Source organism: Neomonachus schauinslandi, chromosome 15 (genome assembly GCF_002201575.2).
Source record: "Neomonachus schauinslandi chromosome 15, ASM220157v2, whole genome shotgun sequence".
Lineage (NCBI taxonomy): Eukaryota > Metazoa > Chordata > Mammalia > Carnivora > Phocidae > Neomonachus > Neomonachus schauinslandi.
Genome location: NC_058417.1, coordinates 44,183,705 through 44,206,056, shown reverse-complemented (window position 1 = coordinate 44,206,056; position 22,352 = coordinate 44,183,705). Strand labels below are relative to the sequence as shown.

General features: G+C 50.4%; 1 protein-coding gene across 1 annotated transcript in view; it reads right to left on the bottom strand.

Moving 5' to 3' along the window:
• Window positions 1–18,473, bottom strand: part of MRC2 (mannose receptor C type 2) — a 56,625-nt gene extending 38,152 nt beyond the window's left edge. Inside the window, exon 1 of the mRNA XM_044921496.1 lies at window positions 18,195–18,473. Coding sequence (XP_044777431.1) covers window positions 18,195–18,321 — 127 coding nt within the window. The 5' untranslated portion in view covers window positions 18,322–18,473. The remainder of the gene's footprint in view (window positions 1–18,194) is intronic.
• Window positions 18,474–22,352: the final 3,879 nt, after the last annotated feature.

Sequence of the window (22,352 nt, the reverse complement as noted above, 5' to 3'; positions counted from 1 at the left end):
CTCAAATTACTTCTCTTCCCCCACCCATTCACTCCCTTTTCCTGATTTCTTTCATACATTTTTTTAGAACCATATAAAAAAAGTACTGCTCCCACAACCATCACTCTCTGATATTAACTGAAAATCATGGCGTGGTTAAGAGATCTCAGATTCTAGGGCGCCTGGGTGGCTCAGTTGGTTAAGCGACTGCCTTCGGCTCAGGTCATGATCCTGGAGTCCCTGGATCGAGTTCCGCATCAGGCTCCCTGCTCGGCAGGGAGCCTGCTTCTCCCTCTGACCCTCCCCCCCCCTCATGTGCTCTCTGTCTCTCTCATTCTCTCTGTCTCAAATAAATAAATAAAATCTTAAAAAAAATAGATCTCAGGTTCTAGGTACAAGGCTGGCTTTGAATTCCTGCTCTCAGACTAGTCATCTGACCTCTTCATCCCTCCGTGTTGTCATCTGTTCAGTGGAGAAATGGTTAGCGTGTGCCAGGAGCCATGCTGGGGGCTGCCCACCAGGGAGCTGGCAGGACCGGTTGAGACCACGGACGGAAAGACCTCACGGGCCTACTCAGCAAAAAGTGAGCTCGTGGTAGTAGTAGCAACCTACATAGTAGTAGGAGGGCAACTTCCCTGGAGGAGAATTTCGCAACGTATATCAAAAGCTTTCATGGGCACCTGGGTGGCTCAGTAGGTTAAGCGGTTAAATGTCTGCCTTCGGCTCAGGTCATGATCTCACAGTCCTGGAATCAAGTCCCGTGTCAGGCTCCCTGCTCAGTGGGGAGCATACTTCTCCCTCTCCCTCTGCCGCTCCCCCTGCTTGTGCTCTCTCGTTCGTGAGCGCTCTCTCTCTCTCATAAATAAAATCTTAAAAAACAAACAAAAAGCTTTTGAAAGAACAAACGCTTTGACCCCAGAACTCACTTCATAGGAATTTAACTTAAGGAAATAATTAGGAATCTGGGGCGCCTGGGTGGCTCAGTCGGTTGAGCATCTGCCTTCGGCTTGGGTCATGATCCCAGGGTCCTGGGATCGAGGCCCGCATTGGGCTCCCTGCTCGGTGGGAAGCCTGCTTCTCCCTCTCCCACTCCCCCTGCTTGTGTTCCCTCTCTTGCTGTGTCTCTCTCTGTCAAATAAATAAATAAAATCTTAAAAAAAAAAAAGGAAATAATTAGGAATCTATGCAAAGATTTAACCACAGAGTTATTTGCAACAGCAATGATTGGAGGGAATGTCCAACAACATGGTACTGAGTAACCCTAAACACCCTCATGCAATGGAACACTAGGCAGACAACAGAAATACATTTTTAAAAGAGTATTTAGACATGGATAGAGGTTCACATTTTAATTAAACCAAAACCTAATGCGGGCGCCTGGCTGGCTCAGTCAGAAGAGCATGTGACTCTTGATCTCGGGGTCGTTAGTTCAAGCCCCACATTGGGTGTAGAGATTACGTAAATGTTTTTTAAAGAACCCAAATGTATAATATGACCTCATTTCTATTTCCTTTTAAATCAAGTTAAGTCTGGAACAACATTTTTGCTTTCTTGTTCTTAAACTTGAGTGTCCAAGTTGCCTGAGGAGCAATGCAAGTGCCCAGGCCCAGCAACAGACCTACTGAATTAGAACCTCAGGGTGAAGGAGTATCTGGATTGTAAATGAGATTCCCAGGCACACCAGAGTTCTAGAACCACTGTATACACTAAGTATCAACAGTGCTTATCACTGACTTATGGGATAGCTGGTGATTGTTTTTTTCTCTTCTTTGCATTTTCTACAATGAACATATTTGCTAATTTAAAAAAGATAGAGGGCACCTGGGTGGCTCAGTCAGCTAAGCATCTGCCTTTGGCTCAGGTCATAATCCCAGGGTCCTGGGATAGAGTCCCACATCGGGCTCCCTGCTCAGTGGGGAGACTGCTTCTCCCTCTACCCCTCCCCCCTGCTCATGATCTCTCTTTCACGATCTCTCTCTCTCAAATAAATAAAATATTTTAAAAATAAATAAATAAAAAGATAGTGTGTGTGTGTGTGTCTATCTGTCCTTTGTTTCAAACTTAATCCGAAGTGACCTCAACTTATATGTGCAGAGTTCTACACTAAATTCAGCCCATCTGGAAAGGGAGATTAAAGGAATGAACCAGAAGAGATGCTCCTCGAGAGAGTCTATAGATGGGAGAGACTGCACACCTAGTCATGTGCCAAGGAGCAGAGACCCCTAACAACAAAGAAGCTGGGTGAGCCCAGAGGCATTAAATTGATGCCAATGAAGCCACCTTCTCACCCTGCGTCAGGATCCCCATCAGTTTGCAGGTCCAATGTGCTAAGATGCATACAGGGGTATCTATAACAGTGAAATGAGAAATGACCCAAATGTTGTCCAACAAGGGATAAGTTATGGTACATCCATACAATGGAATCCTACCCCACCAATAGAAATGTTGGGTGGAAATACATTGATGACGTATTGGCACATGAAAGCATGTTCCAAAACAATATGAAAACATTTATGCCAAGTCTCATAAAGGAAGAGGGAGAGGGAGGAGAGGCGATTTGAAGTTTTGGGGTTTTTTTTTAGATTTTGTTTATTTATTTGAGAGAGAGCGAGCGAGCGAGCGAGAGAACTCATGCCAGCAGGGGGAGGAGCAGAGGGAGAGGGACAAGCAAACTCCGTGCTGAGCGCAGAGCCCCATGCAGGGCTCAATCTCACAACCCTGAGATTATGACCCCTAGCCAAAACCAAGAGTCAGACCCTCAACCAACTGAACCACCCAGGTACCCCTGAGGAGAGGCAATTTGGAAGGATATTCTCCAAAATGTTAACAGTGGTTTTCTTAGTGATGAGGTTTCAGGTAATTTTTCTTTTTTGGTAACTTTTCCTATTATTTGATTGTGTGCTATAAATAACTGCAAGTTTTTACAATCATGAAAATGTATTTTTTAAAGTAATCTCTACGCGGGCGCCTGGGTGGCTCAGTTGGTTAAGCGACTGCCTTCGGCTCAGGTCATGATCCTGGAGTCCCGGGATGGAGTCCCGCATCGGGCTCCCTGCTCGGCGGGGAGCCTGCTTCTCCCTCTGACCCTCCCCCCTCTCATGTGCTCTCTCTCTCTCATTCTCTCTGTATCAAATGAATAAATAAAATCTTTAAAAAAAAAAAAAGTAATCTCTACGCCCAATGTGGGGCTCGAACTCATGACGTGGAGATCAAGAGTCGCCTGCTCTGCCGACTCAGCCAGCCAGGCTCCCTGAAAATGTATTCTTATCTTGAAAAAATATATATGGAACCTCATCTTTTTTGCAGCCTCATTTACGTTCACTAACTGAAGATTCCCACAAGTTTAGATGTGCTGCTGAGGGGCTAGGGAAGGAAGGAGGATTAGTCAAACAGAAAAGATGGGGGGACCTCAAAGGGGTCATCATGAGCCTTCCCCTGAAGGGAAGAACCCAATCTGACCCCAAAAGGCTTTCTTTTTTATCTTTTTTTTTTTATTCATGAGAGACAGAGCGAGAGAGAAAGGCAGAGGGAGAAACAGGCTTCCCGCGGAGCAGGGAGCCCGATGCGGGACTCGATCCCAGGACCCTGAGATCATGACCTGAGTCGAAGGCAGATGCTTAACCATCTGAGCCACCCCGGCGCCCCCCAAAAGGCTTTCTATACCTTACTAAAAGACCAAGTGTGTGGAGGGCGGGAAGATTAAAGAGACATTTCCCAAATTAAAAAAAAAAAATTTTTTTTTTTTAAAGATTTTTTAAGTAATCTCTACATCCAACCTGGGGCTCAGACTCACAACCCTCCAGAACATGCTCCACCTACCGAGCCAGCCAGGTGCCCCCCAAATCAAAATTTTAACTGAAAAACAAATGGGAAGATATTTGTAACAAATATGTCAAAAAGCTTATATAAGGGCGCCTGGGTGGCTCAGTTGGTTAAGCGACTGCCTTCGGCTCAGGTCATGATCCTGGAGTCCCGGGATCGAGTCCCGCATCGGGCTCCCTGCTCGGCAGGGAGTCTGCTTCTCCCTCTGACCCTCCTCCCTCTCCTGCTCTCTGTCTCTCATTCTCTCTCTCTCAAATAAATAAATAAAATCTTTGAAGAAAAAAAAAAAAAAGCTTATATAAATCAATAAGAAAAATATAGAAACCCCGATAATTTTGGGCGCCTGGGTGGCTCAGCTGGTTAAGCGACTGCCTTCGGCTCAGGTCATGATCCTGGAGTCCCTGGATCGAGTCCCACATCGGGCTCCCCGCTCGGCAGGGAGTCTGCTTCTCCCTCTGACCCTCCACCCTCTCATGTGCTCTCTCTCATTCTCTCTCTCTCAAATAAATAAATAAAATCTTAAAAAAAAAAAAGAAACCCCGATAATTTTAAACCACTAAGATCTGAAGAGATAAGATGATCAAGGATATGAACACAGTTCACACACACACACACACACAATCCATGTCTAATTAGGCTATGGAACATCTTAAAAGCACTTGGAACACTGGTAATGTTCTTATTTGCTGGATCTGAGCCCTGGTTACATGGGTGTGTTCAGTTTGTGAAAACTCATTGAACTGAACATTCATATGTTTATTTTCCTGTACTTATATTTAAAGAATTAAAAATTTTATGGGTGCCTGGGTGGCTCAGTCAGTTGGGCATCTGCCTTCGGCTCTGGTAACGATCCCAGGACCCTGGGATGGAATCCTGCATCAGGCTCCTTGCACAGCAGGGAGTCTGCTTCTCCCTCTCCCCCTATCATTCTCCCTCTGTTTGTGCTCTCTCACTTTCTCAAATAAATAAATAAAATCTTAAAAAAGAAAAAAAGAATTAGGGGCGCCTGGGTGGCTCAGTCTTTAAGTGTCTGCCTTCGGCTCAGGTCATGGTCCCAGCGTCCTGGGATCGAGCCCGGCATCAGGTTCCCTGCTCCATAGGAAGCCTGCTTCTCCCTCTCCCACTCCCCCTGCTTGTGTTCCCTCTCTCACTGTGTCTCTGTCAAATAAATGAATAAAATCTTTAAAAAAAAAGAATTAAAAATCTTAAAAACAAGGGCTTGATAAACAAGATTCAGGACAGAGATTGGGTTGGTGGGAAGGAGGAGGAAGACAGGAGAAGCACGTAGCTAGATAGAAGAATTGGACTGTTCTGTCTTGGATTAGGTGGTGGGTTCACAAATGTTCATTATATTTTAATCAATACTTATTTATTTATAAAACAAAAGAAGACCATGGAGGGAACCAAACAGGCCCGCATTGCATCCCTGGCGTTGCCACTCACCATCTATGTAATCCTGGCTCTAAGTTTCTCTGGCTCAATTTCCTTATCTGTGAAAAGGAGGAATGGGAGGCTTAAGAGTATTCGTGGAATTGCCCAACACTGACTCTGACAGACTTTATGCGCTTAGCAAATATTAGTGTGGTCTCCATTTGTTGCAGTTATATAGAAACATTTTAAAAAGCAGAAAAATTTTTAAAAAGCAGAAACCCTTCCAAAAGCCTGTCCCCTACCTTAGGCGCCTTTCTGATCTGCTCTCCAGTCTGGGACATACGTATTCCTACTGGGCGCTTATAGAATTCTGTGTCCCGCTCTTCAGTAAGTTCTCTCTGCCCCTGCCCCTTCTGTAAACACCCGACGGCTAAGTGCAAGGGGAAGAGGCGCAGGCTCGCGTTTGGAGGGTTGCGGACGAGAAGAGCGTCGAGATGGCTCCCTACCGCCGCACCGCGACCCTGCTGGGGCGGAGGCAACCTGCCCGCGTCCTTGGAAAACCCGCCCTGAGGCCGAGGCTCCCCCGCCCGCCAGCCCTCTCCGCCCGCAAAGTGCGAAGGCCCGACTCCAAACTGTCGCTTAAAAAAGGGGGGGGAGGGGCGTGCGAGCAGCGGCGGGGGAGAACTGCAGCCAGGGTCTCAGTCCCCAGGGCCGCGCACCCCGCTCCCCAGCTTCCCTCCCGCCTGTCAGAGCCAGGCAATCTCCGCCCGGCGAACAGCAGCCCCACAGAACTCCCTTGGCGCCCGGCCGCCGGGAAAGGACTGCCCCCGGAGCCTCTGATTGGCTCCGTCGAGTCACGTGCCGCGGGCTCGGACCAGTTACGTGATGGGAGTCGGGGCGGCGGGGGGGGGGGGGGGGGGGGAAGTGCTGCTGGCGTCACGTGGTTAGGTGAGGAGAAAGTTGCCCGGTCTCTCCATTGCTGAAAATGCAGCCGTGTTCAAAGAAAAAAAGGCCTTATCTATAATCACCCCTGTTAGATATTATTTTTTTTTTTTTTTTAAAGATTTTATTTATTTATTTGAGAGAGAGAGAATGAGAGAGAGCAAGCACATGAGAGGGGGGAGGGTCAGAGGGAGAAGCAGACTCCCCGCCGAGCAGGGAGCCCGATGCGGGACTCGATCCCGGGACTCCAGGATCATGACCTGAGCCAAAGGCAGTCGCTTAACCAACTGAGCCACCCAGGCGCCCTGTTAGATATTATTTAACACAATGTAGTATAGCACAGTAGAATATGACCTATAACTTCTGTTAAATTTTGATGTAACTTTTCTAACAATGTCTATACAATCAAAATACGTGTTCATGTATAGGTATATAATATAAATATACATATGTATACATGTACATATTATATATGCAGATACATCACACATCTATACACACGTTTTTGAATCTTGTTCTTGTACTTAATATTTCAGCAAAAGGATTTTTCTGTCTCCAAAAACTTGTAAAAACCATTTTAATGGCTGTATGATATTCCATGTGGCGATATACCACATTTCATTTATTCATTATTAATAGCCTTCAACTTATAAAGAGATTTCCATAATGATAAATAATGTTATATTAAAGATGTTGTTACATCAGTCTTTGTTGGCACTATTGTCAGGCGTGGAATTTTAAACATGTTCCATAGGCTTATTAGACATTGCTACTCGTCTTCTTTGTGAACTCTGCTCACAGCCTTTGCGGTCTTACCTATTCTGATTTCAGATGCCTGAAAATGTGTTTTTCCTCATTGGCTTACATGAGCTTCTTGCCATATACATTAACAGATCTCTCTTCCCTGGTCATTGTTCTTTTTAAATTCTATTTAAGACCCTTTCTGGTCACAACTTCTCTCGCTAATGGTAACCATTCTCCTGATTTCGAACAGAATAGATCAGTTTTGCCTCTTTCTTATATTTTATATTGATGGGATAATATGGCATGAGCTCCCTTGCATCTGGCTCAGTGTTTGTGAGCTTCATCCACATTGTTGCATGTAGTTGTGGATTGTTCATTCTCATTCATTGCTCGAAAGATTTTATTTTTATTTAATTATTTGAGAGAGAGCGAGAGACTGCGCGCATGAGTGGGGGGAGGGGCAGAGGGAGAGGGAGAAGCAGACTCCCTACTGAGCAGGGAGCGGGAGGTGGGGCTCTATCCTGGGACTCCAGGATCAAGGAGTCTGCTGAGGGCCAACATTTTAACTGACTGAGCCACCCAGGCACCCCTCATTGCTCTATACTAGTCACTTGGCTGGAGCTACCATAATTTATCCCTTCTACTATTGATGGGCATTTGAGTAGTTTTCAGTTGGGGCTGGATTTCAGTTCGGGGTCATTAGGAATAATGCTGCTGTGAACAACTTTGCTTTTTAGGTGTTCCTTTCCTTGGTTTAGTTGAAATTCCTTAGATTATCTACTAAATACAAAGGGGAAAAGGTATCTTTTATCTTTTTAGTGGAGAGATCTGGTAAACAACCTGAACCAAGTGACCAAGTTAGCATTACCAATAGGGGAACAAACCTACTTAATGTGATACAATGGAAAGGACACAGCATCACCCATGTACGTTTCTTTCCAAAAATGTTTAACATGAATGTATTGAGTGAACATCAGACAAATATAGACTGTGGACATTCTACAAAACAACTGGCCTGAAGTCATCAAAAATGCAATACTGTAAAAGACAAAAAGACCAAGTAACTATTGTAAAATAAAGGAGATTGAAAAGACAGGCCACTGAATTGGATCCTGGACCTTAACAAAACAAAAACAAAAACAAAAACAAAAAACAGCTGAAAAGGGGTATTATTGGGACAACTAGAGAAATCCAAACATGGACTGCATATTAGAAAAAGAATTGTTGTATGCTGTATTTCTTGAATGTCATTATGGTACTATGGTTATAAAGGAGAATGTCTTCATTTTTAGTTGATACATGATGAAGTATTTAGGTGTGAAATGTCACTCAAAGCTTCACCAGACAGACAGAAACACACACACACACACACACAGTGAGGTAAAGCAAATGTGGCAAAATGTTAACAGGTGGTGCCTCTAGGTAAGAGTATTTGAGTGCTCACTATTTTTTCAGCTTTTCCAATGGTTTGATAAAGAGTATGATACCAAAGTAGTACTCTGGGATTTTTTTTCCCCCACTCAATATTATATCTCTAAGATTCACCCATGATAATACATGTAGCTGAGGTTCACTGGTTTCACTGCTGCATTATATTTCACCCTGTAATTTATCTATATTTCTTTCTTTTTTTTTAAGATTTACTTATTAATTTTAGAGAGAGGGAGAGTACAGCGGGGGAGGGGCAGAGGGAGAGAATCTCAAGCAGACTCAGAGCCCAACGCAGGACTAGATCTGACCATCCTGAGATCATGACCTGAGCCAAAATCGAAAGTCGGACGCTCAACCAACTGAGCCACCCAGGCGCCCCATCCATATTTCTTTCAATGCACATTTTGTTTTTGTTTTGGCTATTATAAACAGTGCTTCCAGGCTCTTTCTAAACCACCATTGCTCTTATATCCTCAGAGCCTTCAGAAGTTAGGTTAAGCATCTCTGGGGTTATACCAGAAAATCCTTCCTCGGGGACCAAGACTGACTTATAAGGCTGTTTCCAGTTGAATTCCTACTTGCCCAGGCTGGTCTCACTCGGGGCTATTCTCTCTCCTCTCAGACAGGTTCCCGATCCCATGTCTGAGATTTCAGAGATGTCTATGGCTTCCATCCTTTTTTTTTTTTTTTTTAAGATTTGTTTATTTATTTTAGAGAGAGAGTGGGGGGTGGAGAGGCAGAGGGTCTTTTTTTTTTAAGATTTTATTTATTTATTTGTCAGAGAGAGAGAGCGCGAGTGCACAAGCACAAGCAGGAGGGAGGAGCAGAGGGAGAAGCAGACTCCTCGCTGAGCAGGGAGGCCAATGTGGGGCTCGATCCCAGGACCCCGGGATCGTAACCTGAGCCGAAGGCAGACACTTAAGCCACTGAGCCACCCAGGCGCCCCTCCCATCTTTCTTTTAATGAACTTAAAAATTACACCTAAAATGGAATCAGTGAACATTTGACTCTATTTCTGCTGCTCCCTATTTTGGGGGAATTCCTTTCAAAATACAAGCTTCGGGAAGGCAGAAGCCATGTTCACCACGGCATCCTCAGCACCAAATACTATACTATGCCTGGCACACTTCGGTGCTCAGGAAAACAGAACCAAAACAGTTAAATGAATGAATGAAAAGATGAATGTCTGTGTCAGGCATGCCTCTCCACTTGTTACTGGTGTGTGTATATGATTTTGTAAGATTGCCTTGTGGTCATGAGAATTTGCCTAGTTAGACTTATTTCTGTGTACTGACATTAGCTGTGTATTTGTCGCGTAGAGCTACATAAATTGTCCGTCGTGTTAAGATATCTTAGTTTGCTTAGCCATAATCTTATCATCTGGCATTTAAATGGTTTCCAGCTTGTTTTGCTACTATAAATAGCACTACTATGAGCATTTTTTTCTCCTTGGGATTAATGCCTTATAAATTCCCCAAAATGGAATTACGAGGTCAAAGGATATGAAGTCTTGTATAGTTTCTTACATAATGTCTGAAAGACTGAATCCTGAAAAACTGAAACAATTTATAATTTTTTTTTAAGATTTTTTTTTTTAATTTATGTATTTGACAGAGACACAGCAAGAGAGGGAACACAAGCAGGGGGAGTGGGAGAGGGAGAAGCAGGCTTCCTGCTGAGTAGGGAGCCCGATGCGGGGCTCAAACCCAGGACCCTGGGATCATGACCTGAGCCGAAGGCAGACGCTTAACGACTGAGCCACCCAGGTGCCCCTGAACCAATTTATAATTTAGAGTGTGCTAGTTATACATATTGGTTTCTCCATAGCTCTGCCGAGATTAGGTGTTCTCGTTTTGCTAGTTTAATTACATATTTAAAGAAAGTTAATTTCTTCAATTTCTCGTGATCTTGGCACTTTCCACGCGACAACTTGCCATCTGAAGTTCCTCCACTGTGATCAGCTACGAATTGAAATTAAATTTTTAATTGTAATCCAGTTGTCCAGTGACATTTAAAAGTAAAGATTGTTTTCCTTGTTAGTGTGTTGTTCCTGGTTTTGTCTTCCATTAGGTTCTTATAATGAGTTTAAATCTACTTCTGGAATTTATTCCAGTTCACTGGACTTTTTTCCTGTTTATTTTAATTCAGTGGCATATGTTTTTCATGATCATGACATCATCTAAAACTCTGGAAGGATAACTCTTATTGCCTTTCTACTACAAAAAAAAATTTGCATCATAAGAAAAAAAACTCTGTAGCCATGTGAGGTAATGGATGTTAACTGAACTTAGTGGGGCAATCATTTCCAATGTATATGTATTTCAAATCATTATGCTGTATATCTTGAACTAATATAATGTTATATGTCAATTATACCGCAATAAAACTGGGTGGGAGGGGTGCTCTTTGGAACACTTGTTTGCTCGCTCTTTCTTTCCTCTTTTTTTGTTTCCATAAGTACTTACTAATACCACTGTGTCCAAGGCGCTGTGCTGGGCCAGTGCAGGGCTGTAAATGCCTGTCCTGGGTGCCTGGGTGGCTCAGATGGTTAAGCGTCTGCCTTCGGCTCAGGTCATGATCTCAGGGTCCTGGGATCGAGTCCCGCATCGGGTTCCCTGCTCAGTGCAGAGCCTGCTTCTCCCTCTCCCTCTGCCACTCCCTCTGCTTGTGCTCTTCTGTCTATCTCTGTCAAATAAATAAATAAAATCTTTAAAAAAAAAAAAATGCCTGTCCTGGAGTCTAGGAAGAGAGGAAGTGGCTGCACCTGGCAGGTGGCCGTGACGACAGGCGCTCTGGAAAGCAAGGATTCTTCCAGCTGAGGGCAACTGGAAGGACTCAGGTCTGAGCTAAGACTCGGACCTGTGGGACCAGGTGCTCCTGGCCCGGAGAAAAGCATGAGCAGAGGCTTCGCTGGGCCAAACCCGAACTCGGAAGGCCTCGAATTCCCAATTCTGTAAGTTCAGACTTTGTTCTGGGGAGGATGAAAGCTGCCTTTTAGGAGCCAATGGGGCGGCAATGCGGGCTCTGGACTGAGGATGGAGGGAAGACAGGAGGCAGAGACCACATACACAAAATGAGCAACAAAGGCCAGAGGAAGAGAGAATTTTCAAAAAAGTGCCCATCCTTAGGAAAGCAGATGTGTGTACAGCCGTACAGTGGGATCCTGAGTGCTATTAAGGATGCGGCAGCTCTATAGCCTGCCATGGAAAGATATGCAGGAATATTATAAAATAAAAATTATTTGGGGGCGCCTGGGTGGCTCAGTCAGTTAAGCGTCTGCCTTCGGTTCAGGTCATGATCCCAGGGTCCGGGGATCGAGCCCCACATCGGGCTCCCTGCTCTGCGGGAGGCCTGCTTCTCCCTCTCCCTCTGCTCCCCAGTCCCCATGCTCGCTCTCTCAAATAAATAAAATCTTTGGGCGTCTGGGTGGCTCAGTTGGTTAAGCGACTGCCTTCGGCTCAGGTCATGATCCTGGAGTCCCTGGATCGAGTCCCGCATCGGGCTCCCTGCTCGGCAGGGAGTCTGCTTCTCCCTCTGACCCTCCCCCCTCTCATGTGCTTGCTCTCTCTCATTCTCTCTCTCTCAAATAAATAAATAAAATCTTAAAAAAATAATAATAAATAAAATCTTTTTTAAAAAAACAAAATAAAAATTATCTTATCACATTATACAGAATAAAATGGGGTCCCCTCTGTGTAAAAGGAGTGTTTGTGTGTGTGTGTGTGCCTATTATAAAAAACAGGAGACGATGTCATGAATAACTGACAGGGGTTACTACAAGCCCGGGGCTGAGGGGAGGGAGGACCTCAAACTGCTTACACTTTACTTCTATATGGTCTGTTTTCCGCTGAGCAAGCGTTCTTCACACTGAGGTTAGCAACAGCAGCCGCCATGCTGCAAGGTGAGGCCTGAGGAGGGTCACTGAAATTAGTAATTAGGGAGCCTAGCTACCGCGACCAGGGGGAGGCAGCACCCCACAGTGACCAGCGGTCAGGGAGCAGCCCAGGTTTGCCTGGACGGTTTGCCTGGAACCGTCTGGGCTTTCACACTGACAGTCCAGAGGCTAGGAAACTGCTCAGTTCCCATGTGAAGGTCAGCTAGAGAAGCTTCACGATGAAGGGAAGTGAAGAGGGAGGGTGCGGAGTTGAGGGGTTTTAGGAGCAAGAACAGTGGAGGACAGGTTTTTATTTTTTCTTTAGGATTTAAATTGACGTTCAGAAAAAGGAAGAAGTATGGTTATTTTTAGGCACTTAAAGTAGTTAACAAAGTGTCACCAAGATGTAATGGGGTTAGACCTGCTTCGATTAAAATAAAAAACAACAGGGATGCCTGGGTGGCTCAGTCGGTTAAGCGTCTGCCTCCGGCTCAGGTCATGATCCCGGGGTCCTGGGATCGAGCCCCACATCAGGTTCCTTGCTCAGCAGGGAGCCTGCTTCTCCCTCTGCCTGCAGCTTCCCCTGCTATGCTTTCTCTCTCTCACTCTCTGACAAACAAATAAATTAAAAACAAACAAACAAAAAACAATAAAACCTGGTTACAAAAAAATAAATAAAATAAAATAAAAAACAACAAAACTGCTGTAGTTAGGATTTTGTATGTTGAGGACTGTTTTTTCACATTTAAGTCCCTTGAAATTCATGTTCTCTCTTCCTAATAATAATAAAAAATAGCAACGATTTAATATTATTTGCTAAAAAATGACTCTGTACCAGACATGCATCTCATACACATATTATCTCATTTTCGTGTAATTCTTACAATATCCCTAAGGAGGGGGTATTGTTTTATTCTTCCCATTTTACAAATGAAGAAAATTGAGTCTCTGCCCGAGGTCACACAGCTGGTGAGTGGCATTACCTCAGTCCTGATTTACATTTCTGGAGGACAGAGGGGAGGTGGGAACATTCCTGGCCACACCACGCTCCTGCCTCAGTCTACACTGGGGAGCACCACAACCGCTTCCCTTTCCAAACGCTTGCTGAGGATGCCAGTTGAAAGGATGGGAAACTGGCTTATTGCTTTTCCCTATAGGAAGGTGCTTGTCCAAGTTCAGGACAAAAGCTGGTCACTGTCCTCCTCGAGGTGATCCCAGAGAGAGAGAGATAAAGAGAAGGCCCCTCCTCCAGGCTGGGGTTTATCCCTAAACGCAGCGTCTGGGTATCTGTGTCCCCTTAGCTCAGGTGAGCCCGAGGCAGTGACCGGGACTCCTCTGCATCCTTCTCAGGATCCTGAGTCTTGGAAAGAGGGGCAGCGACGGCCACTGAGGAAAAAGGGAAGGGCATCCCAGGCAGAGGAAGTTGTGTGCAAAGGCCTGGGCTGGGGGGGCCAGCAGGGAAGGTTCAGGGGAGATGGGGCAGAGCATGCTAAAGGAGGACCGGGGGAAGGAGTGGGGGCCAGGGGAACTGGAAAGAAGCTGAGATTTCAAAGCCATCATCTAGCAACAGAACCAGAGGAACCAAGCGGGGGGAGGGTAGGGCAGGGCTGAGGTGAAGCCGAGAGCGCGGGTCCTGCCAAGCAGGATGGGAGGGGTCTCTGCACTGTAAAGGGGCCAGGAGAGGACAGAGAAGGGCAGGAAAGGAACTAACCCCCGGAGTTCCCAATCAGGCCCCACGCATGACGTTTGGGGGCCAACCCCATCTGTCCTCTAAGTGACTGGAGCTAGCTGGCTGATGCTGGCAGGTCCCTGGGGTCACAGATGCCACGATGCGGCCTTCATCCAGCCTGCCTGTTTACGGACACCACCCCTAGCTGAGGAGTAACGGGGATCGGCAGTGCCCAGGGTGAGATCCAAGAGCTGCGTCACCACTGCCATGGCCCACCCCGCCCAGATTTATAGGATCCAGTCATGGGAAGCGGCCCCTCCCATCTCACCAAGGACCGAACAGGAAGGGACACTTCCTGTCAGCAATGCCCAGGCCCTCCGAGTCCAGGGACCACCCCCTACTGGAGGTGTAGGCAGGCGGTGGGCTCAGAACAGGCCACCATCATCCCTGCTGTCCAGTGCGGGGCAGGCTCATCAAACCAAATGAATGAACCTATGAATCCCTGCCCTTTGGGAAGCTGGGGGGCGGAGCCGGGGCTGGCTCCTCCTCCATCCTTCAGTCACCAGCTTATGGATGCTGGGGGGCGGAGCCGGAGCTGGCTCCTCCTCCATCCTTCAGTCACCAGCTTATGGATGCTGGGGGGCGGAGCCGGGGCTGGCTCCTCCTCCACCCTTCAGTCACCAGCTTATGGATGCCCCCTCAGAGGGGGCACCTCAGATATCCTGAGGACGCTGAACGGGGCTTGGTCCCTGCGTCCTGGGCCCAGTGGGACCGGGGCAGAGACAAGCACCCTGACAGCCAGGGTATAAACTGAGGGTTGCCCACTCTACCCTTTCCTAGGGTTCCTTTGAGGAGGACACATCGAGAGGATGTTCTAGAGGGCTTAGAGCTATTGGAGAAAAATCCATCAAGCGGGATTTTCCAGCCTTTCCGAACACATCCCCTCGCACTGTTTAAGTCACAGAGATGCAGCATGGTCTGGTACTGAGGGGTTTGGGCTCGGGAGCCGCCCCTGAGTTCAAATCTTGCTTTTACCTTCTAGTGGTATGGCAGTGTGGCCTTGAGCAAGTGACTTGACGTCTCGCATCTGCTGAGTGCCAGTGTGTAAAATGGGTGGTAAGGGCCTCCTCCCAGGGTTGTGAGATACAAGAGCTGTTGCCGTGGGGCACTCGGCCCCGGGGCCTGGCACAGGAATAATGGTGGCCACTGCTGTTACCACTTCATCCCTTCGCAGGGGGCAACAGGGCTTAAATGAGTGGTGAACCCACACGAATCCTCTTCTGAGACTTTCATGGTATTTCTGAAATCATCTCATCGGCCCAAATCACTGTACCATGCAAGCATCAGAAAGGCAATATGTCTCTCGTGAGAACAGATGGGAACGAAGACCCGGGCTTCCTCTTCCCCTGCCTGCACCCTCACCTTGTCCAGGGGAACCTGGGGGGAGGCCAGGCTCCCAGCGCCAACCACAGCTCAGCCAGCCACCACCCTGGCCCCAGCAGCCCACAGAAGACAAGAGGGTTGGAGCAAGGAAGACCGGGTTTTGGGGGTGGGGAAAGTAAGAAGGCTCTGAACTCCGTGACTCACCAGGGGCTGGGCCGGAAGTGCAGGCGATGTGTCTGGCTGACTGGCAGGGGCAGCAAGTACCAGCTGCCTTTCAAATGGAACACCTCCCTCCCTGTCCTCTAGACAGCAGGATCTGTCCCCACAGGAAGATCTCCCAAAGTTTTTCGCTCCTCAACCTGGATACCTGATCCCTTGAGGGCTCCCAGCAACCCTCCTTCCAATCTGCCCCTCAGTCCTCTGTCCAGTAACCCCAAGGGTTCCCCACCACCAGCCAGCAAGTGGCTCCCCCATTTTGGCCTCCCAGGCACTTGGCCGGCTTCCCCTTTCACTCGAGCTTCTCCTCCGTCCCACTCAAGAATTCTCCACCCCAGCCCAGCAAGCTTCCACATCATTTCCAGACAGCCCAGCCCACCTTCCGGGTCTCCCTCTCTGCTCCCGTCCCTGCCTCTGCAAAGCCTGGTCCCACCCAACCTCCCTCCAGAGAGCCCTAGTGACCCTTTGTCCCCCACACACTTTCTCCTGCCTCCAACACAAGTTTCATTTCTCCAAGGATATGGCTTACACTTCCACCCTCCCCAAGTACTTGGTTCAGCCTTGAGCACCAACGCGGCAGTTAACAAAGACGTCTTCCAGCCACACTTTGTGGGGCACCCTATGGAGGTGGAGAAGAGATGGATGCTGCCATCACACACAAACAAGGAGCTGCCAACCTGCTGCCTCCCCGCCCCCAAGGGGCGCCGTGGTGCCTCCTACTCTCATCCCACGGGCCTCCGCTGCTGGTGGTCAGAGAGCCACCTGCAGACACCCCAGGCCCCAGGGTAAGTTCTGCCCCAGCAGCGCTGGCCTGCCAAGCCCAACCCATCGCCCGCAAGCGTTTCCCGGACTGTTAAGATCCAGTAAACTGTTCCCGGGGACTACCAAATTCATCAGGTACAGGGGCATCGAGGAAGGAATTCGGCCTCGAGGAGGAGCATTCAGGGCAGAGGGGACAATGATGTGCAGGGACTGCACTGGTAGCAACTTCTCACTCCTGCTACTCAACAGCTGCTGTGGGGAGCCATCCTCCCACCGCCGCACCCCTAGCCTTCCTCCCTGCCCATACCTAAGCTTCTGATGGGGGTGATCAAAGCAATACCACTGCGAAAAGGGGCCCCCTCCGAGGCTGTGGGGGCTACAAGTCCTGAGACGCAGCCCGAGGGGGAAGCCAGGAGAGGGGGGAATCAGAAGGCAGAGGGGGCACTCCAGGCGTCCTCCCGGATGGGGCCCCTCACCACGCATTTCCAGCTCCCTCTGTCAAAAGCTCCATGGGGGAAAGGGCCGAGTCAGCACTCTAGCCACGACTCTCCCAGGGCCTGGCCTGGCTTTAAAATGTGCTCTGGGGCTCTTGGAATGGCCATCCTCCTCCAGCCCTCCCGCCCTGCCTGTCTGCTGAGTTCCTTCACAGAGGAGAAGACACAGGAGGAGGGCTGGGAGGAGGGGGACAGCCGGTGTGCCTTGACCTGAGGAGGGCAGGGCGAGGCTGCCTGGTTTGCATCTCACATTCAACTCCAGGTGGGTCTGGAGTTCAGCGGGGGAGAGCGCCTACTTGATGTGAATATGGGTCCCTCCAGACCCCACCACTCCCATCCGCACAATCGGGCAAATACGTGTCTTGGTCCTCTACGTCACGCCGGGCGGGCCAAGTGAGTGAGCATCGGCCATGGCTAGAGAGCCCGGACCCTCCAGGGGGCTGTTTGGGTTTTGCTCAAAACTGCAAACACTGCACTGACTGTCCCCTTTCACTCACCCCCGTCCCCAAATTAAACATCCAGCGAGACAAAGCTGGGCCCAGCGCTGGGGCTGTAATAACTACACTCCCTGGCGGTTCCAGCTTTGACTCCTGCAACAGCCCCCCCTCCGGAAGTGGATCTTTCCCTTTAGCTCTCAGATTCCTGCTGAGGGGTCTGTCTGTCCCCACACGTCACTGTCACCCTCTGAAAGAGCAGAAAGAGAAGGCACAACTTCGGTTTTTTGTTTTGTTGGTTGGATTTTTGCATCTTTAGCAGCTCTTTTGGGGCCCAAGGTCTGTCTACACTGGAGGGGTGCCAGTTCGGTCAGAGCCACCCACACACCACCACACACACACACACACACAGCGCCCAGCTTGTCGCTGCATCCTGGGGGCACGAAATTGCCCCACAGAGCTCCCTTCAAACAGCGCGGCTGCCACATGCCACAAGCTGTCCTTGAAGGCCGAGTGTGGAAAATATAAACATCCCCGAGATGCCAGGAAGGGCAAACAAGCCCTGACGAATAATTCGAAAACGGTCATAACGCAGGGGTCCTGAGGCAAAGCAAGGAGAGCGGCCTGGAGGGAGATCCTGGACGGACGGAGCCTCTGGTTTCCCCGGACGCAGGTCTCCGGGCCCAGCGCAGCGAGGGCGCCGGGTGGTCCGGGGGCGGGGGCGGGGGTCCTCGCGGAGCCCGCCCTCTTCCTCCGAGGCGGCTCGAGACCCCCGGGCTCCCCTCCCCCGCCGCCTGCCACATCTGGTTCCACTCAGGTCCTCCCCCACCTCCAGGCGCGCTCCTCCTCCCCTCTCCCCCCAACCCCGCTTCCAGAAAAGCGCAGACGATCTTTAAAAACCCAGTCTCACTCACACACACACACACACACACACACACATGCACACACACACACACGCACGCACACGCGCTTCTGGGAAAAAAAAGGAGGGAAAAGTCGAGAGCGGCCCGCTCCCCGGCGCGTCCCCCCGCCCCGCCCGGCCCCCGAAGTTGGCCAAGTTGGCAGCGCCTTACCCGGGAGGGCGGCGGCGGCGGCATCCCCGGGGGCGCCGGGGCGGCCGAGGTGCAGACCCCCGAGGAGCAGGACGCAGCGCAGCAGGTGACGAGGCCAGGGCGCGGGGGCCGGCCGTCGGGGCCCCATGCCCGCGGCGCGGCGCCGCGCTGGGGAACGCGGGGACCGAGGGCGCACGGGCGGGGCGCGCGGTGGCAGCCCGGGCGCGGGGCTCTGATGACCGCCCGCGAGGGGCTCGCGTCTTCCTCCGGTCGGGACGAAGTGATGCCTCCCGGGGAGAAGAGGGGAGGAGGGAAGGAGGCTGGCCGGGCGGAGGGAGGGCGGAGGGAGGAGCGCAGAACCCGGGAGGAGGGTTTGAGGGGCAGAGGGGAAGGGAAGCGGGCAGCGTGGGAGGGGAAGGGGAGGAGGCGCGGGGCCGGGGCCGCGGCCGCAGAGAGAGCGCCAAGGGGGGAAAGAAAGGGGAGGCGGAGAGGAGGATCTGCGGGGTCGAGGACGACCCCGGCGTGCGCTCTTTCTCTCGCTCTCCGTCGCCCTCCCTCTCCCCGCCTTCCCTCTCTTCTCAGTCCGGGCTTGGAGCCCCAGACGCTGCGTCACAACTCCCCGGCTGGCGCGGGTGGGGAAGCAACTGCAAAAGTTTCCGCAAACTTCGGCGTGGCGGGACCTGGGTTGCGAGGCCCGGTGGGGCGGAGGCGCGCGGCCGACCCAGGCGGCCAGACTCGGGCCGCGGGCGCCCCCTGTATCCCGCCTTTCTGCGGACGTCTGCAGCCGGCGAGCATCCGCCACCTCCACGCCTAGGAGGACCCCTCCCCCGGTCTGGGGGGAGAGGGGCGGAGCCCAGGGCTCGGCCACCAGGGCGAAGATTGGGGGAGGGGGAGGCAAGGGCCCCTGCCATGTGCCGAGCGCAAACACTTGCACGTCTTGTTTGAGCATTTGCGTAACCCCGGGGCCAGCGTCCCTGGCGCAAAGGGGTGCAGTGCTTTTGCTAGTTGGGGCTGTATCCAGAATCCAAGGGAAAATCTGTGCACTGAACGTCCCAGCAGGCAGACATCCTCACTCTCGCCAGCAACCGTACTGCTGGCCGGTCGCAAAGAACCAAATGAAAATTTCTTGAAAGGGAAGACAGTCCACAGTTATTCCGTATTATGCAACAGGTCACCGCAGTGCAGAGCACTGGACTGCGAGTCAGGATGTTGGAATCTAGCCCCAGCTCTACCTCTGATTCCCTGAGCGGCTCTGGAAAAGTCACTTGAGATCTATAGGCTCAGAGCCCGACTGCGACATTTAGAGACCCTAAATACAAAGGAGATTCACGTTCTCCCACCACGAGTAATCAAATAAAAAACACTATGAAACGGTAATACAACTTTTATTGTTTCCTGTGCTGTCCCCCTCGGTGTTATTTTTGGAAATAACAAACTCAATTTTTTCCCCTCCTTTGTAATGACCCTTGCCTTGGATAAATCTTTTCCCCATCTCTGCAATAAGCATACAGGGGCCTGAGGGGCACCTGAGTGGCTCAGTTGTTAAGCGTCTGCCTTCCGCTCAGGTCATGACCCCAGGGTCCTGGGATCGAGCCCCACATCTAGCCCAGCCCTGCATAGAGCCCCGCATTGGAAGGTGCAGGAAGCCTGCGTCTCCCTCTCCCACCTCCCCTGCTTGTGTTCCCTATTTCGCTGTGTCTCTGTCAAATAAATAAATAAAATGTTAAAAAAAAAAAAAAAAAGGGTACGGGGGCCTGAGATGCTCATTTAGCTCTATCTATCTTTACTGGTCTGAGATTCTTGGCAAATGTCAGTCCAGAGGCTGCAGGGCGCTGCAGTGAGCACCCACTGAAATCTCCTACAGTCCACCCCTGGAAAAGATCCCTACTAGCCATACTTTGGCCCTAAAAAATGGTTAGGAGCCAGGCCACGGAAGGCCCTGACAATGCACAGCTGGCCCGGGCCAGTCTGACAGAACCAAGTCCCTTCTGGTGACTCACTGTGGCTTCATTGCCCTATGGGACACATCTTGGTGTGGCATGTCCCAGGATCCCAGTGCTCTGTGGGTGACTGGCCGTGCTGGGGTGGGCTCGCAGACCATCCTCTTGGCCTCTCCTTTCTCACAGTCCTGTTACCTACAGGGTTTGAGAACTGGCCAGCTTCACTAAGTGCTCTTTTGCCGTCTTGAGAGCCCAAATCACAGGATGATGCTTCTCGAAGTCATCTTATAGGCTTCCCTCTGCTCACTTATCTCTGGATGTGCTGGCCACCGTCCTCACCAAGGGGCCCCCTTTCCTCTGAAAGGGAACTCAGGCAAGATACCCAAGGAGCCCTCCAGGTTCTGAAACAGGATTGGACCTCCCTTCCCCACCATTTCCTCCCACCGGCAGGGCAGAAGCCAACTACCTGACATCACCAGTGAATCACGTGGGTCCAGAGTCCACTACTGTGTGGTCTACACAGTACACAGAGCCCCCAGTACACAGGAGGTGCTCTCTCATTTCTTCGTTCACCCACTCAGCAACCACTGATGGCTAGCCCTGTGCTAGCTGCTGGGGAAACAAAGTGAGCAAACACTCATAGCCCTAGAAGAGTTTTATGTAGTGGGGAAAATCTGACCCAATTTTTGCCATATTCCAGGCAGAGAAGATGGCCCCTCGGGCTGAGGAGCGCAAGTGCATTGCACTCTCAGGGACAGATGTCTGTCCAAGTCTCTGAGGCCCTAGCCTAGTCTCTGCCGAGCGAGCGTGAGACTTCCTGCTCCAGCGTGTCAGGGTTACACAGTCTTCTGCTGACTGTCGGGCCCACATCTGCGGCCACCATCTGTCTTAGATCTTGAGCTCGCAGGGCAGAGAGCTGGGCCATGTCTGGGCCATTCTCCCTGGAGAATCCAGTCATTCCCCCACTGCTTAAAGGTCCTGCACACCAGCAGCTGTCAAGGGGACATGGTCCCAGTCTGCGGGAGTGGTGGGTGTCCTGAGAGGGCTGGGGCTTTCGGAGGGACCCTTCACTAGCACCCAGGCCCTCATCTACTTCCACAGAGTGCAAGTGTCCTCTGTGCCTACAGCTTCCTCACCATTCCTGTTAAAGCTCAGCTGAACAGCCAGGCATCAGGCTAGGTGCCGGGAGCTGGTACGGTCTGTGACCTGGTCTGGGAGAGTTTTGCCAGGCTGGTAGCTGCTGTGGTAGAGTCGATACTGAGGAATGGCTCTCCTTCAGACCCTGTTAGCCAGCAAGAGGCACTGTGGGTTTATGGAGTTCCTCACAACCAGTTTAGGGCAACAATTCCTACCTTGTTCTGAGAATTAAATGTTATGTATAAAGGGAAGGCACAGCCCCTGGATAAAGATGCTCAGGGACTGTTCATCCCTTCCCTGCTTCCCACCTTCCTTTGCCACTTGAACATCAGGCTGTCTCTCCCTTACTTCTTATTCCCCCCCAGCCTGCCTGCCCCTCTACTTGCCCAGTACCCCACTGTCCATGAGAGGTGCACACGTCAGTTTGATCAGGACTGCAACACTGGGTGCTTTCCTTTGCCGGAGAGAACAATACAACCTTCCTCCCTGTCTGAACATCTCATATTCAATGATATACAAAATTGGTATTCTGGAGTTTAACCAATCCAGATAGAAGCAGCTCAGTGCTTACTCAGGCCGGCTCATAAATGCATGCCCATAAACGGCCAAGCATGGAGTGATGGGATGAGTCCAGGCCTGGGGGCTGCAGCTGGATTGGAATTCCCGTTGTCATTTCTCACTACGTGTCCCTGAGCAAGTCACTTCCCTTCGGAGGCCTGGAGCCTCAGGATTTGCACGTTTTGGTGTCATTACTCACTGCGCTTCAGGCTCCTCTTGCTTTAGTCTCCTCTTCCCTGATTCTGGGGCTCAGCAGCCTCTGCAGCCGGAGGGCACCCAGGGGGGTGGAGGCTGTGGACACCTCCAGCAGGCCAGGCCTACAACGAAAACTTACGAAAGGAGAACACAAGACAAGAAGAATGCAATTGGATGGCCATGTAGGATAGGAGGATAGAAAGATGTGGTCAGTCCTGACCTAGAGAAGGGGGTGTGAACCCATAGGGGCATCTGAGATTTTCCTCACCCTGAGCCTTTCCAAGCCAGGGGCTGATCTCTGCTGTTCCCACCACCTCTCCCCTCTCCCTGGGCTCCGCCCGCAGCTCAA